Consider the following 16,025-nt stretch of genomic DNA (forward strand, 5'->3'; position numbering starts at 1 on the left):
ATCCCTTGATTAGTACATAGTGTCCATCTTTGTCCCTTACCACTTTTCTGAGTATAAAGTTGGTGTTATCAGATATTAATATGGACACCCCAGCTTTTTTGAGAGTGATTTCTGCTTGGATGATTTTCCTCCACCCTTTGATTTTGAGTCTATGTTTGTTCTGACTACTCAGATGTGTTTCTTGTAGGCAGCAGAAGGTTGGATTCATCTTTTTGACCCATTTTGCCATTCTGTGTCTTTTAATTGGTGAATTTAGTCCATTGACATTGAGGAAGATGATTGTCATAGGATTTAATGTCATCTTTGTAGATAAGTTTGCTGTGTTTGTTGGTCTCTCTTGTCTTAGAGTAGACCTGTCAGTTTTTCCTTTAAGATTGGTTTATCATCTGTGAAGTTTCTGAGCTGTTGTTTTTCCATAAAGCTATGTTTTCTTTCTTCAAACCTGAATGTGAGTCAGGCTGGGTGCAGTATTCTCGGTGAGGCATCCATTTCATTCAGTCTTGTCACAATATCCCACCACTGTCTTCTAGCCTTGAGAGTTTCTTGTGACATGCCTGCTGTAAGTCTTAGGGATGCTCCTTTAAATGTAATTTCCCTTTTTGATCTTGCTGCTTTCAGTATTCTATCTCTATCTGTGGGATTTGTCATTGTAATGAGGATGTGTCTTGGGGTGTTTTTCTGTGGGTCTCTTTTAGCTGGTACTCTTCGGGCATGCAGGATTTGATTACATGTAGTCTTTAACTCTGGGAGTATCTCTTTGATGATGCCTTTGATGGTTGATTCTTCCTGGAGATTTCCTACCTGGGTCTCTGGGACTCCAATGATTCTTATGTTGTTTCTGTTGAGTTTATCAAAGACTTCTATTTTCATCTGTTCACATTCCTTGAGTACTTTTTCCATTGCCTGTTCGTTTATCTTAAGGTTCTTTTCCAATTTCTTCTGTTGTGTTGAGTTTTTCTGCATCACATCTTCCAGTACTCAGATTCTCTCCTCAGCTGCTGATACCCTGCTGGTGAGGCCATCCATTGAGGTTTTCAGTTGAGCTACCATGTTTTTCAGATCTGTTATTTCAGTTTGGAGTTTTCTGATTTCTGTCTTTGTGTTCTGTTCATATCGATCTATGCTTTCTTTGAGTTCTTCAAACATCTTCCATATTGCTATTTTAAGTTCCTTATCCTAGAGGTTAATCAGGTGGTTGGAATTTATTAGGTCATCCAAGCTTTTGTCTTCATTCTCTGTGCCTGGTGTTTGCCTGCAAGGTTTCCCCATTGTCACGCTTGTCGTGTGGTTTTTCCTGCGTGTTGTGGTGGGGTTCGTTGGTTAGAAAGAGTGCGTGGTTATGGCTCTTCTGCTGCCTCTTTAGTTGACAGTTTTTTGGTGGTGCGTCTCCTCTGAGGAGACCTTCAGGGATTCAGAAACACAGGCAGACAGGCGCAGGAGAAGTTTCCCTTGAAGTCCTCAGAGTGAACAAAGGCAGAGCAGGGCGGAGTCTCCGCAGGCCAGAGAGCTCAGCTTATTGGACGGCGACCCCCACAGCCAGAATTTACTCACTGGGCAGCTTCAAAATGCAGCTTTTTGAGGGTGCGCTCCCTAGGCCTCTGAGGAGACATTCAGGGATTCAGAAACACAGGCAGACAGGTGCAGGAGAAGTTTCCCTTGAAGTCCTCAGGGTGAACTTTCAAAAATGTTAAATAAATTAAAAAAAATTTTTTTAAATAAATTAATATAAAAGGAGGAAAGGGGATGGATGAGCCAGGCAAGTCATTACAGTCTTTGTGGTAGACAGTGAGAGGTGGGCACAGGGGCACCTGCCCTCTGGCATCTGGGTCCTAGATGCCTAACACCCAGAGCCTCATCCTGCCTCAGGAACCTCCCCCAGGCCAGTGAGAGGCTTGGAACTTGTATCAAGCCCCCCTGCAAGCTACTCTAGGTTCCCTGCCTCCAATGGGTGAGTCACAGCCCAGAGCCACAAAGGAGTGCTGAGTGCCCATTTGACCTTTGGGATTCACAGTGTTATCAGGGTGTCCGTCCCCCGTCCCCACTCCCAGATTCCATGGCTGTATAAGGCAGCTATAGTGAGCACTGGCAGATCTCAGAAGCAATTTGACTAGTCTTGGGGGGTGACTCTGGTGTTTTTACTGTATTCATTTTGCCCGTGGATGCACATAAATTCCAGGTTCCTGAATGCCTGGCCCAGCCCACCCTTGGTTATAGAGAAACATCTATGGATGCTGCCCTGGGGAACTAATCCCGAACCCATGCCACCACCAAGAGAGCTTGACTCAGTGCTCCAGTTTGTGCATCTAGAACAGGATATACTAAGCCCTATTCTCCTGCCTTCTCAGGGATCAGAGAGATGGAGATGGGGCATGGGAGAAAAGAATGAAGCCGGTCATGGGGCCAAGGCAGGAGTCTACTGACTCACCTATTGGCCATTGTCAGGAGGACCTATGACTTCTAGGAAGTGATCAAGTGCCTCACTTGCATCGCTTCTACTTTAGGTGCCTTTGAATCTGCAACATGCCCCAGTCATCCATGATAAAGGGTGTACAGAAATCAGGAGGGTATTTGAGAAGGTTGAACATGTTTGTTCTTATCATTTTTGAATTTTGAGCCACACATAGCATTGCTCAGGCTTACTCCTGGCTCTGTGCTCTGGGGTCTCTCTTGGTGGTACTTGGAGTACTACATTTTGGGCTGGGGATCGAATTGGGGTTAGCTGCATGAAAGACTAGTGCCATATCTGCTGTACTATCTCTCCAGTCCCTGATCCTAATTTTCACAAAAGCATCTTAGAATATGAGTTTTCATTTAGGGGGAGTGTGTTTCATGTTTTTTTTATCTCCTGAACAAAAGTCATGGTTGTAAGCAGGTGTGGAGGGATGTAGCCAAGGCTGATAGAAACCTAGGCATCCTCATACATCAAGACCACTGCCCTACCTGCATTCTCCACAACCCCTGGAATATGTCTATTTCCTATATTTCATACTATTGTCTCCTTCTCTTCTACATTCTCCTTGCTCTGAATCTATTCTTCTGATACTTTGTTATCACATATCTTATATTTGTCTCTAGTGTTTTATAGCAGTTGTCATATTGTGTTTGATTTCCATTGTTTCTATAGAATTAAGATGACTTACTCTTTGTTCATAGTAGATATTTTTGAATTCATAAGCCTTTCCAGACCCCCACCTAATCTCTAACTCTCCAACTCTTCCTCTCACATAGCCTAGATTATAATATTAGTTTTCTCTGGTTTGTTTTTATACTTAATTTTTGCTGTTCAAAAATTTTCTGTCTTTATATTGGACACCTAGAGTTCAATTGAAACCATCCAATACTTGCTTTCTCCTTCTGACTTTTCTCCCTTCCCATACCCTTCAATTTCCTTCTGTTTTACTCTGAATGGCAATTTTGTCTTGTTTATAATTCAATAGGATTTCATCATATAAATCAAAACATTCTTCTTTATCCAGACATCTATCAATAAGTACTTTGATTACTTCTATAGTTTGGCTATAATAAATAACAGCAATAAGCATAGGCGTGGATGGAATTTCTTTTTTGTTTGTTTGTTTTTGTTTTTTTGTTTTTCGGGCCACACCCATTTGATGCTCAGGGGTTACTCCTGGCTAAGCGCTCAGAAATCACCCCTGGCTTGGGGGGACCATAGGGACGCCGGGGGGATCGAACCGCGGTCCTTCCTTGGCTAGCACTTGCAAGGCAGACACCTTACCTCTAGCGCCACCTCGCTGACCCCGGAACTTCTTATGTTGATATTTTTTCAGTCTTCTGATAAATACCCAGAAATACTGTATTTTTTGGCATATAAGACAACCAGGCGTATAAGACAACCCCTAATTTTGCAGTTAAAACATAGGTTTAGGCCTATATTCGCTGCATCAGACAGAACGTTCCTGTGCTGCAACTGTATGTACCACAGTGAGCCAATCACAACAAGCAAAAGTCCAAAGGTTATGCTGTCATAGACTTCCTCTCTGACTCTGGTCAATCTGAGCAGGCTTTTGACAGTGTAAATTCTGGTCCAGAACATTGTCTAATTTGCATGCATCAAAAGCCTGCTTGTATTGGCTGAGTTAGAGAGGCGGTTCAAGCGGCCTTGCAGTGATTGGTGCAGGATCGAGTTGGAAAATTCGATTCGTGGTAATATCCAGACAATTTTCATTTAGCCGCATATCAAAACTTTTTTCGGTATATACTTGATGTATAAGATGACCCACAATTTTCGGTTGACATTTTTTCCCTTCAAAGGTAATGCTGTTTCCAAAATACTTGCACTGATTTCTATACCCATGTGTAGGAATTTTCAACCTCCATTACAGCTAAGAAATGCCTGGGAGGGCCCGGAGAGATAGCATAGCGGCGTTGGCCTTGCAAGCAGCCGATCCAGGACCAAAGGTGGTTGGTTCAAATCCCGGTGTCCCATATGGTCCCCGGTGCCTGCCAGGAGCTATTTCTGAGCAGACAGTCAGGAGTAACCCCTGAGCACAGCCGGTGTGGCCCAAAAACCAAAAAAAAAAAAAAAAAAAAAATGCCTGGGAAGCTCAATGGCATATCAAGGTCACAGGCAGAACAGAGCCAGTATGGTCAGTAGGGTGACAGATGGAGCCATATTTCAGCCCAAAGACCTCCCCTAGGTTAGGGTTTAGCTACTTTGGATTACAACCCTATATGAAGTCATATAACTGACTGGGAGTAATTGTAAAATAAGTTTCATGGTTAATTAGCAGGTATGTTTGATTTGTAGACCTATATACCCAGGTCATGTAAAAATTCCTCAGGTGAAAAGGGCTCTTGAGGGAGAAAGCTGAAGCAACTCAGTGTTGGTGAGCCACCAACCTAGCAGTGGGATCTCAGAGCCAACCTCCATGAACACAGCATGTGAGTGTTACTTGTCTGGCTGTTGAGTGCTTCCTAGAAGACTTATTGGAGTCGCTTCTCTAGAAGGTGGCCCAGCTTTCCTAATCTAGACCCTTCTGGGCCTGACTCTCCCAGAAGTGTTTTGTGCTCATAGCTCCATGGAGCAACTTTCCTATCACAGTGGGCCTGCAGCAACGCCCTTGGGGAAGAGTTTTGCAGCTAGGTTGACCACAGCAGCCAGAATAGCAGCCTGAAGCCCAGGCCAACTCGCCTGACCCCAGTCCGGCTCTCAGACCCTCCTTTTTCTTTCTTTTTCTTTCTTTCTTTCTTTCTTTCTTTCTTTCTTTCTTTCTTTCTTTCTTTCTTTCTTTCTTTCTTTCTTTCTTTCTTTCTTTCTTTCTTTCTTTCTTCTTTCTCTCTTTCTCTCTTTCTTTCTTTCTTTCTTTCTCTCTCTTTCTTTCTTTCTCTTTCTCTCTTTCTTTCTTTCTTTCTTTCTCTCTTTTTCTTTCTTTCTTTCTTTCTTTCTCTCTTTCTCTCTTTCTTTCTTTCTTTTTCTCTTTCTTTTTCTTTCTTTCTTTCTTTCTTTCTTTCTTCTTTCTTTTTCTTTCTTTCTTTCTTTCTGTCCTTCCTTCCTTCCTTCCTTCCTTCCTTCCTTCTTTCTTTCTTTCTTTCTTTCTTTTCTTTTTCTTTCTTTCTTTCTTTCTTTCTTTCTTTCTTTCTTTCTTTCTTTCTTTCTTTCTTTCTTTCTTTCTTTCTTTCTTTCTTTCTTTCTTTCTTTCTTTCTTTCTTTCTTTCTTTCTTTCTTTCTTTCTTTCTTTCTTTCTTTCTTTCTTTCTTTCTTTCCTGTTTAAAAAGAGCTGCACCACTCTAGCTGCCCAGTCCCTCCCAGAATTAAGTAGCCAGAAATCATAACGTCTAGACAAACAGATTTTATGGGTCCAATTAATTTTTGCCAGTCAGAACTAGGCATGCTTAATCAGGGGATATATTTAGAAGCAGTCATTATCTGATCCCCGGGGCAGAAACCTTACTCGTATTTCATAGACTCTTAATTTCAAACAGAGCTCTATTAACTTCTACCTCAGACCTCCCGTTCTTTCCTCAATGGCACTGAGAAACGGAGGTGTAGGAGTTCCCTGAAGCCTTCTCCTCTCCCCTTAGTAAAACAGAAACCCAGAGATTACATCTTCCTTAGGTCACAGGGTTGAGGCAGGTTGGGATATAGGATGCTGGAGAACTGCTGGATCTCCAGTTTTCACTTGCTCAAACACCACTTATCTAGGGTCTGGGAGCCTTAGCTCTTCTCCTTACAGAACAGCCCTAAGGTAATAATACCCAGTAATCAACCCCTAACAAAAGTGTTCTCTCAACTTCCTTTTTTCCCTAAACCTCTTCCTTTGAGATGTGAAACCCACTTTTGTAAATGTCTTGACCTCCCCCACTTGAGATTGGGAGTTGGTTGGACTAAAGAAAGGAGTTTGGCTTTGGACCTGAGAGAAGCAGCACATGGCAGAGAGAGGCCAAGAGGCAGGAAGGCCACTGGGCAAAAAGCAGATTAACTCCAATGAATCTGTCCTAACTGCCTTGGTATTATTTCTCTGTAGTAGCTACCCTGCTTCATCAGACCCATCCACCAGGGTTAGAAACTATGCCTGGAGTGGACTCATCTTACTCAAGGATTCATATTTTTATTTTACACACAGTCACCTCTTGGTGGGAGACTCTCTAGTTCAGTCTCTCCCATTCAAACAGTGAAAACTGAGAGCCTTTTTGACTCCCAAGACTCACTAGTTTCCAGATTTGTCCAAGGTGCTGACAGAATAGGCAAGGGTGACAGGAAATGGAAGAAAAAAAAAAGCCTCATGTCAGGACTTCGCCTGGACACCAAAGTGAAGCTGCTTCCCTGGTCTTCTGTCTCAAGGTCCTTTTTATTAAAGACCAGGCAGGCTGGAGTAGGTCCTCCTCTGAGTTTCAGGGTGAGTCCCTTCTGCAGGCCCCCCCAGGCAAAAGGGTGGCTTGATCAGGTGGACAGCATGGTAGGGCTCTGCTTCTCCAAAATCAGGTCTGAAGGAAAGACAGATGTGTTCCCTGGGGGTGAATGCCAAGTCCACACACCCAGCTGGCTCACCACAACAGACTCTCATCGTTATGACATCCCAAGTCAAGATGTGGGGTTGTGCTCCCATGAGAATGTGCCACTGAGCCCCTCCTCACCTCCCTCCAGTGGCCCGAGGGAAGGTTCTGTGGTATGTGGCTGTGTCATCACTCCCAGCTATGCTCCTGACTTTCCTAGGCCTCCCCTTGTGTGCCACTTCCTCAGACCTCACTAACTCTGCTCTCACTTAAACATCCTTTCCCCAAAGAGATCACAAATGCATAGCTGGGTGGCCCCACTGGTTGTGTGGTTTACCCTGAGCAAGACCTCAGGGCCCAGGTGACAGTCATGGCCTGAATCACAAAGGCTGGCAGAGAAGTTGAGGATGAGATCCCTGTAGTCCTGGAAAGCCAGAGTTATATGATCTAGGTGAACATCATGGCCATCCTCCCATTATGTGACTCATATTCCTCTGTGAAGGCCCAGATTAAACGCCACCCCCTCCAAGATGCCAGATGTAGTTCCATCACCTTTGGTAGGAAATGTGGTTCCTACCCTCCTCCTTCTCCCAGGTAGCCTCATTCATCTGAGGCCAGATCTGAGGTGCATCTCTCATCTCCACATCTCTATAGAACTGAAGAAAGTCAAAAGTCCCAATACAACCCTAAATGCCCAGCATCTTGCCTACCAGGAGACAAAGGACTGAGTCTGGGGCCCTCCAAAAGGGGGTCACTCCTCCAGGATTCCTGTCCCTCATCATTCCCTGCATCCCTCACCAATGAAGGTGTGCCACCACCTGCATCTTTATTTCCATCTTCTTATCTCTCTAGGCTGGTCGTGGGTGCACCCCTGGAAACCAATGGCCACCAGAAGACAGGAGACGTGTACAAGTGTCCAGTGACCCACGGGAACTGCACCAAGCTCAACCTGGGTAATAAGCACTGTCCAGAATGTGGAAAGCTTTATTGTACCCCTTTAATCACACTGCCTCAACCCAGCTGCCATATAGGGGACCCGGCCACCATTTTACAGAGTAGGAAGCTGAGGCCCCAAGAAAAGCAACTTAGCCAGTGTCACACAGTGCACTTGTTATTCTTCCTAACTCATTCACCAACACTCTGGGCAGGTGTTTCTCTCACAGCAGGAGGAAATCATGGTCAGATTCTAAAACATGGACCTTCTCTAAAATATAGGAGGATTAGCTTATGTCAGTGTTTATTGATTCCAACCCAGGACTCCTCACTCCACTTTTCCCAGCATGGTCCTTCCAAAGTAAAGATAATCCTGTGGCAATGTATGCAGACCCTGTGATTTTTCAGGATGTAATGTATGACCTAATTGAGTACCACCTTTCCAACCAATTAAGCACATGTCCTCTTTCTAATATACTCACATTTTGCAAAAGCTCAGAAGAGGCTGGGCCATGGCCTTCTGGTCAGGAAGAAGCAAAAGTTCCATTTGAGGGTGGAGAGATTATACAAGGGAACAGCACTTACCTTGCATCCAGGCCCCTTCCCAGGCAACACGGAGGGCCCCTGAACCTTGCCAGGAGTGATCCCTGTGCACAGAACCAGGAGTTATGCCTTGAGTTGGGTGCACCACTCCAAAAATAAAAGTTCCATGTGGGTCTTGAAGCCATTGAGATTAGTCTTTGCTGTAGCAATCTGACCTCCCCAGGGTCCAGGAGCTTGGGTGTTCCTCTCGTAAACATACAGGAGGAGCCTGGTGTGAAGGGACTATGAAAGAGCTTCAAGAGATAGAGCAAGAGCAGGATAGAGATAAAAAGGCCTACACCAAAGTGGAAGCCCATGAAACTGGAGCCCAAGGGGGACTACTTGTTCTTCTTGTTGTGCAGGATGATCCTGGGGTGTGTTTTGTGTGTGTGTGTGTGTTTTGTGTGTGTGTGTGTGTGTGTGTGAGAGAGAGAGAGAGAGAGAGAGAGAGAGAGAGAGAGAGAGAGAGAGAACATTAGGGGATGAACTAAGGGATGTGTGTGAGAGAGAGAGAAAAAAAGAGAGAGAACATTAGGGGATGAACTAAGTGATATGTGTGTGTGAGAGAGAGAGAGAGGAGAGAGACTGAGAGAGAGAATTTAGGGGATGGACTAAGTGATGGCCCTGGAGTTGGGTCCTCATTGTATATTGCACCAAAAGTGACTATTTCTTGGCACAAGCCCAACTGGGTTCCTGTGTGGCTTCACTGTTATTGCTGCTTGTCCACTGACTTCTCCCATGTTCCTTCTGAGGCTCAGAAGCTCTTGCAGAGAGATGAAAGTACTGGCATCCATGACAGGTCTCATATACCCACCAACCTCTCCTGAGCCCTTACCATGCCAATACAAGGGGAACAGAGAGCTGGGCAGGCACAATGAGAGCAAAGAGCAGGGGAGAGGGCACAAGGGATAGAGCAGGGGAAAGTTGTAGAAGTGGGAAATCAGAGGAGACATGGACAGGAATGTAGGGGAGGTCTGACCTCGAACAGACAAAATGAGGTTCATCTGGCTAGATAAGCACAGAAAGTTGGCTATGTGGAGTGGGTCTCTCTAGTGTCCAGTAGGAACCACATTTCATACCAAAGGCGGTGGAGTCACATCTGACATTGATAGAAAAGGCTCAGCCTAGCAAGCAAAAAGGGGAAGGGCTGAGTAGTAGGAGGGCAGAGGAGTCAGGGGCCTTGATTTTAGGGGGGTTCCTAGCCATGCATCAGCTCCAAGCCAGACCATCTGGAATTTCTCCTATGGGGGGAACCTGATCCTCGGTTTCTTTTGGCCCTTCCAGGCACTGAGCCTCTCTGGCAGGAATGTTCTTTTCCCCTCTGCAGGGAAGATTGAGGAGGTGCTCAGACCTCCCTGACAGTGCAAGGTGCTACATCCCCTCCCCCTGCCTTTTCCTCTCCTAGCAGGAGGGAGTCAGGTCTCCCGAGAGCAGAGTCTGGTAGGAGTGGAGTGGTACTCTGGAAGCAGCCCATGTGAGAAGGGGCTTGTGCTGAGCCTTTAGACACATCCACAGGGACCTGGTGTCCTTCATTCTATTCCCAAGTCTACAGGCAGCATAAGTAGGCCCCAAGCCCCATCCTTCTCTCTGGTCCCAACAAGTTGCCTTTATGAAAGTTTGAGTCACAGGAAGGATAAAGGAGACAGAAAAGGGCAGGAAGGTAAAGGGCAGGTTCCCTAAATTAACAGACAGAAGGGCCTGGTGCAAGTCCCAGCTGTGCCATTGGGAAGTGAGTGAGAGTCTCTGCACTACCTGGGGAGCTGGAAACCATGGACCTGGGAAACCACTCTGGAGACAGGAATGACCAGACACCACAAAATCTCAGGTGCTTGCTAGCCATTCATTCTGAAATCACTCCAGAGGGACTGCATTTCACAATGAGCTTTACTTCAAATAGGAGATATCAAAGGGACCCACCACCCCCAAAACAGAGTACCCCTAGCCCACTCTGAGCCCTGCCTCTGAGGTCTAGTCTCTGCTCCCACTGGCCTGTTCCTCTAGCTTGTTACTGTCCCAGTTATGACGAATGTAAAGGTTGGTTCTTGAGTGAAGGTCACCCCCTCAGTTCTTAGCACTCACAGCTAAGGACACCCCCAGCAGAAAAACACAGATACCGGGTTTTAATAAAATGCCAGTTGGCTTCACACTCTACTCTGCTTATTCACAGGCACACTTACTTCTGGAGAATTCAAGCTTATTTCGTCCTCTTCTTTGTATAATAAAACCACCCAGAAGAGCTTATTCAGTGTAACTGGGGTAATAGGGGAGTGGATGGAGCTGGCTCTGCACTCAGGACTTGGTGGTGTTTGGGGAAACCCTATGGGATGCCCTGGATCTTGTAGCTGTTTTAGTCTGCCACTACTTTCCTTTCAGTGAATCAACTGATAATCTTGCTCCCAATGAGCCCAGAATGAGCAGTTGGAACTGGAGTTGGCATCTCTGGAAGCTCCAATTCATGCCATATTGGCTTTTTATTGACTCCTGTGAGAGAAATAGACACCATGTACTAATAGGAGGAGGGGATGGGCCTTAGAGCACAAGATTCAGAGCTGTCATATGTCCATTTCATGTTGGTTTGGAAAAGACGTGGATGTGAGGAAGTGAGGAACACTACACTGAAGAGGCTAAGATGGGTGTATGGCCTATAGGTTTGTTGGGTGCCACTCAAGGGAAAAGCTGGGTTCAGTCTCATGGCTGGAGGAGCAAATGCTCCCAGTAGATAGAAAGCACCACATACATTGCTGTGTGACTTTGGCAGATTGTAGGACCTCTATGAGACCCCATTTCCTGCTCCCACAGGGGATTGTGAGGAAGCATAGAGACATGTCTGGGTCAGGCCTTGGAAACTGAAGCCTGAGAACCGAGACATGCTAGAGACTGAGGCCTAAAACAGGGAGAAAGGGGAAGGGACTCTGCCTGGCACTAGCGGATTCTGAGCAGAGGAGAGCTGGACCTCACACTGGACTTCTCATTCCAGGAAGGGTCACGCTGTCCAACGTGTCTGAGCGCAAGGACAACATGAGGCTGGGCCTGAGTCTGGCTACCAATCCCAAGGATAACAGCTTTCTGGTAAGAGTTTGACCCTCTCTTCAGTCCCTCTGCCTGGGGTTGTTCCTCCTTATCCTCCACAATGTACAATGCAGCTTTTAGGGCTGTGTGCTGTGTTTTAAGGGTGGAGTGGGGGAAATTCCACCTCTTAAATCTATATAAACTCTGGGACAGGGGAGGTAATAGGGGCCAGCAGCTGAAATAAACTGGAATAAATCAAGATAGCCCATTGGGGGAGCTGTGCCTTGACCTTGGCAAGCTTCCTTTCCTAAGTAAGTCTCTCTTCCAGGCCTGGTGGGAGAAACAGGACACAACTGGGATCTCGGGTCCCCACCCAAGGGAGCAAATACAGGTTTGGCACTTCATATGGCAGAAGGCATATTATAGATTGGCACTCTTCTGCCCCTCACCGCCAAGGAAAGCGAGTCACCCCAAGTTTAGACAATTATGGTCAATGGGGGTGCTCAGAACAGCTCATACATACATATGTACACACACCATATATATATATATATATATATATATATATACATACATACACTCACCCACCACCACCACCCCTTCAGGCATACCATGCCATTTCATTCTTCCTCTAAGCCTCCTGGCCACTTTCCTACACATTTTATGTTACCGACTTAACAAGTTGGAATGAAGACTCTGAAGAGTTTTGTGATATACTTCCTGGTGCCTCTGGTATTTGCTAAGTCCTGATTTATAAATAGCAGCTTTAAATAAAAAAGAATCATTTATTGGCTGATCCCTACTACATGCTTTTCAACGCATCCAAAATCCGCAGCTGCTAGTGCTGGGACCAACCTCATCCTGGAGTGATCCTCCTCAGAAGTGCACATCTCATAGGCAGTGGTCCCCAGCACAACATGCAGAAAACATCATACCACAAGCGCTAAATGAGGAAACAACACAGGCCAACATGATATGTAGAGAATGAAGACCTGATGACCCAAAAAGTGCCAACCACTTATTTAGCCTCTCAGATAAAGGGATTCGAGAAGAAATATAGAAGATGTTTATAAAACTCAAAGAAAGCATGGGTAGAGCTGAACAAACCACAAATAAGAAGTAAGAGGATATGAAAATAGAAATCAGAAAACTCCAAACTTAAATAACAGGGCTGAAAAATATGGTAGGTGAAATGAAAACCTCACTGGAAAGTCTCTCCAACAGAGTACCAGCAGCTGAGGACCGAATCAGTGAGCTAGAAGATGAGACGCAGAACAAATCCATTTTACAGAAGATATTGGAAAATAACCAAAGTAAATGACCAGACAATGAAAAAATTCTCAATGAATGTGAACAAATGAAAATAGAAGTCTTCGATAAACTTAACAGAAACAACATAAGAATCACTGGAGTACCAGAAACCCAGGGAAAAAAAACCCATGAAGAATTAATTGCAGAGAAACTCCCAGAGCTAAAGAGTGCATGCAACCAAATCCTGCATACCCAAAGAGTACCAGTGAAAAGAGGCCTGAAGAAAAGCACCCCAAGACACATATTAGTCAGAATGAGGAATCCCATGGACAGGAATAAAATACTAAAAGCATCAAGATAAAAAAAAAAGAGAGAGAGAGAGAGAAATCACATTCAATGGAGCATCCTTAAGATTTACAGCAGATCTGCCACAGAGAACCTCAAGGTCCAAAGGCAGTGGTGGGATATAGTGACAAAACTCAACAAAATGAGTGCTTCATCTAGAATATTTCACCCAGCCAAATTCACATTCAGGTTTGAGGGGAGTATACATAGCTTCACGAACAAACAACAGCTCAGAAACTTTACAGACTCAAAACCAGCCTTAAAAGACAAACTGAAAAGTCTAATATAAGACAGACCAACAGACACAAAACTCCTACACAAAGATGACACTAAAACCTATGACAATTATCTCTCTTAAGATCAATGCTTAAATATACCAGTTAAGAGTCACAGAGTGGCAAAATGGATCAAAAAGCTAAACTCAAAAGCTGCCTTCAAGAATACATCTGAATAGTCAGAACAAAAAAAGACTCAAAAACAAAGGTTGGAGTACAATCATCTAAGCAAACAACTCCCTTAAAAAAGGCTGGAGTGGGGCCCGGAGAGATAGCACAGTGGCGTTTGCCTTGCAAGCAGCCTATCCAGGACCAAAGGTGATTGGTTTGAATCCTGGTGTCCCATATGGTTCCTCGTGCCTGCCAGGAGCTATTTCTGAGCAGACAGCCAGGAGGAACCCCTGAGCGCTGCCGGGTGTGGCCCCCCAAAAAAAACAAAAAAAAAACAAAAAACAAAAAAAAGCTGGAGTGGCCATATTAATATCAGATGACATAAACTTTATTCTTAAAAAGTTATAAGGTACAAAGATAGACATTTTTTAATAATCAAGGAATGTGTACAACAGGAAGAAATCACACTCCTAAACATATACACACCCAATGAGGGACCAGCAAGATATTTAAAACAATTGTTGACATATCTGAAATCAGACATCAATAGCAACACAATAATAGTGGGAGACCTCAACACCATCCTCTTACCCCTTGATAGGTCAGAAGGATGAAACCTAATAAGAATATACTAGCTCTAAAAGGAGAAATGGAATAAAGTGGCCTAGTAGACATATATAGGGCTTTCCACCCCCAGAAAACTGGATACACATTCTTCTCCAGTGCATATCTATTCTCCAGGATAGACCATGTGCTGGCCCATAAAACATACCTCATAAAATCAAAATAATAGAAATTGTACAAACTATCTTCTCAGATCATAATGCACTGAAATTAGAAGTGAACTATAAACAGACACACCTGGAAATTGAACTGCTTGCTGCTGAAGAACCAGGTGGGTCAGAGATGAAATCAAAGAAGGAATCAAAATATTTCTGGAAACAAATGAAAACAAGACACATATTATCAGAATTTTTGGAACACTGTAAAAGCAGTACTAAGGGAAAAATGTATAACTTTACAAGCACACATCAGGAAGAAAAAAATGGGCCTACATAATTAACTTAATGACCCAACTTATTAAATTAGAAAGTAATAAACAAAATGAACCAAAAATAGGTAGGCAGGAGAAAATAACAAAGTTTAAAGCAGAAATTAATAAAGTAGAAATCCAAAGAACAACTCAAAAAAATCAATGGAAGCAAAAGTTTGTTCTTTGAAAAAAATCAACAAGATCTATAAACCACTAGCAACTGACAAAGAAAGGAAGAGAGAGAAACTTTATAAACAGAATTAGAAATGAAAAGGGGAGATCAGTACAGATACTACAGAGATTCAAAGGGAATCAGAGACTACTTTGAGAAACTCTATGCCACAAAACAAGAAAACCTGAAAGAAATGGATAAATTCTTGGATTCAAAACACCAATGAGATACCATCTCATGCCACAGAAACTGTCACACATCACACAAAAGAAAACAAGAGTAATCAGTGCTGGTGAGCATGTGGGGAGAAAGAACTCTCATTCACTACTGATAGAAATGTTTTTTAGTTCAGCCTTTATGGAAAAAAATATGAAGATTCTTCAAAAAAAACAAAAATTGAGCTCCCATATGATCATGCTATGCCACTCCTAGGGATATACCCTAGGAATACAATACACAATGCAAAAATGCCTTCTGCACACCTATATTCATTGCAGTGCTATTTACAATAGCCAGAATCTGGAAACAACTGAGATGCCCTTCAACAGATGAGTGGCTAAAGAAACAATGCTACATATACACAATGAAATACTATGCACCCATCAGGACAAATGAAGTCATGAAATTTTCCTATGCATGGATGGACATGGAAACTATTTTGCTGAGTGAAATAAATAGAGGGAGGAAGATAAACACAAAATAATCTCACTCTTCTTTGGGATTAAAAAAAATAAAAGACATCATTGTAATAATACCCAGAGAGAATAGAGATGAGGGCTGGAAAGACTTGCCCATGATATGAAGCTTACTACAGAGTGGTGAGTGCAGTTAGAGAAATAACTACACTAACTACGATCATGACAATGGTAGTGAGAGAAATAGAATGCCTGTCTCGAGTACAGGCAGGGGTGGAGAAGAAGAGATATGAAAGCATAGGTGGTGGGAAGGTTGCACTAGCGAAGGGGGTGTTCTCTTTTATAACTGATATTTATGATCATGGTGCTTAAATATATTATTAAAAAAAACTCTGGGGCCGGGAAGGTGGCGCTAGAGGTAAGGTGTCTGCCTTACAAGCGCTAGCCAAGGAAAGATCGCGACCACGGTTTGTTTGATCCCCCAGCGTCCCATATGGTTTCCCCAAGCCAGGGGCGATTTCTGAGCGCTTAGCCAGGAGTAGCCCCTGAGCATCAAACTGGTGTGGCCCAAAAAAACAAAAAAAAAAAAACTCAGGACCAGTGGCCAGAGAGATAGCATGGAGGTAAGGTCTTGCATGCAGAAGGACAGTAGTTTGAATCCCGGCATCCCATATGGTCCCCCGAGCCTACCAGGAGTGATTTCTGAGCATAGAGCCAGGAGTAAC

The 16,025-nt window shown here is 44.0% G+C and overlaps 1 protein-coding gene across 1 annotated transcript in view; it reads left to right on the plus strand.

The window, feature by feature from the left end:
• ITGA11 (integrin subunit alpha 11) overlaps positions 1-16,025 on the plus strand; it is a 140,822-nt gene that overhangs the window by 62,299 nt on the left and 62,498 nt on the right. The window contains exons 3-4 of the mRNA XM_049778609.1: positions 7,807-7,907; positions 11,447-11,538. Coding sequence (XP_049634566.1) covers positions 7,807-7,907; positions 11,447-11,538 — 193 coding nt within the window. The remainder of the gene's footprint in view (positions 1-7,806; positions 7,908-11,446; positions 11,539-16,025) is intronic.

Source organism: Suncus etruscus, chromosome 1 (assembly GCF_024139225.1).
Source record: "Suncus etruscus isolate mSunEtr1 chromosome 1, mSunEtr1.pri.cur, whole genome shotgun sequence".
Taxonomy (NCBI): domain Eukaryota; kingdom Metazoa; phylum Chordata; class Mammalia; order Eulipotyphla; family Soricidae; genus Suncus; species Suncus etruscus.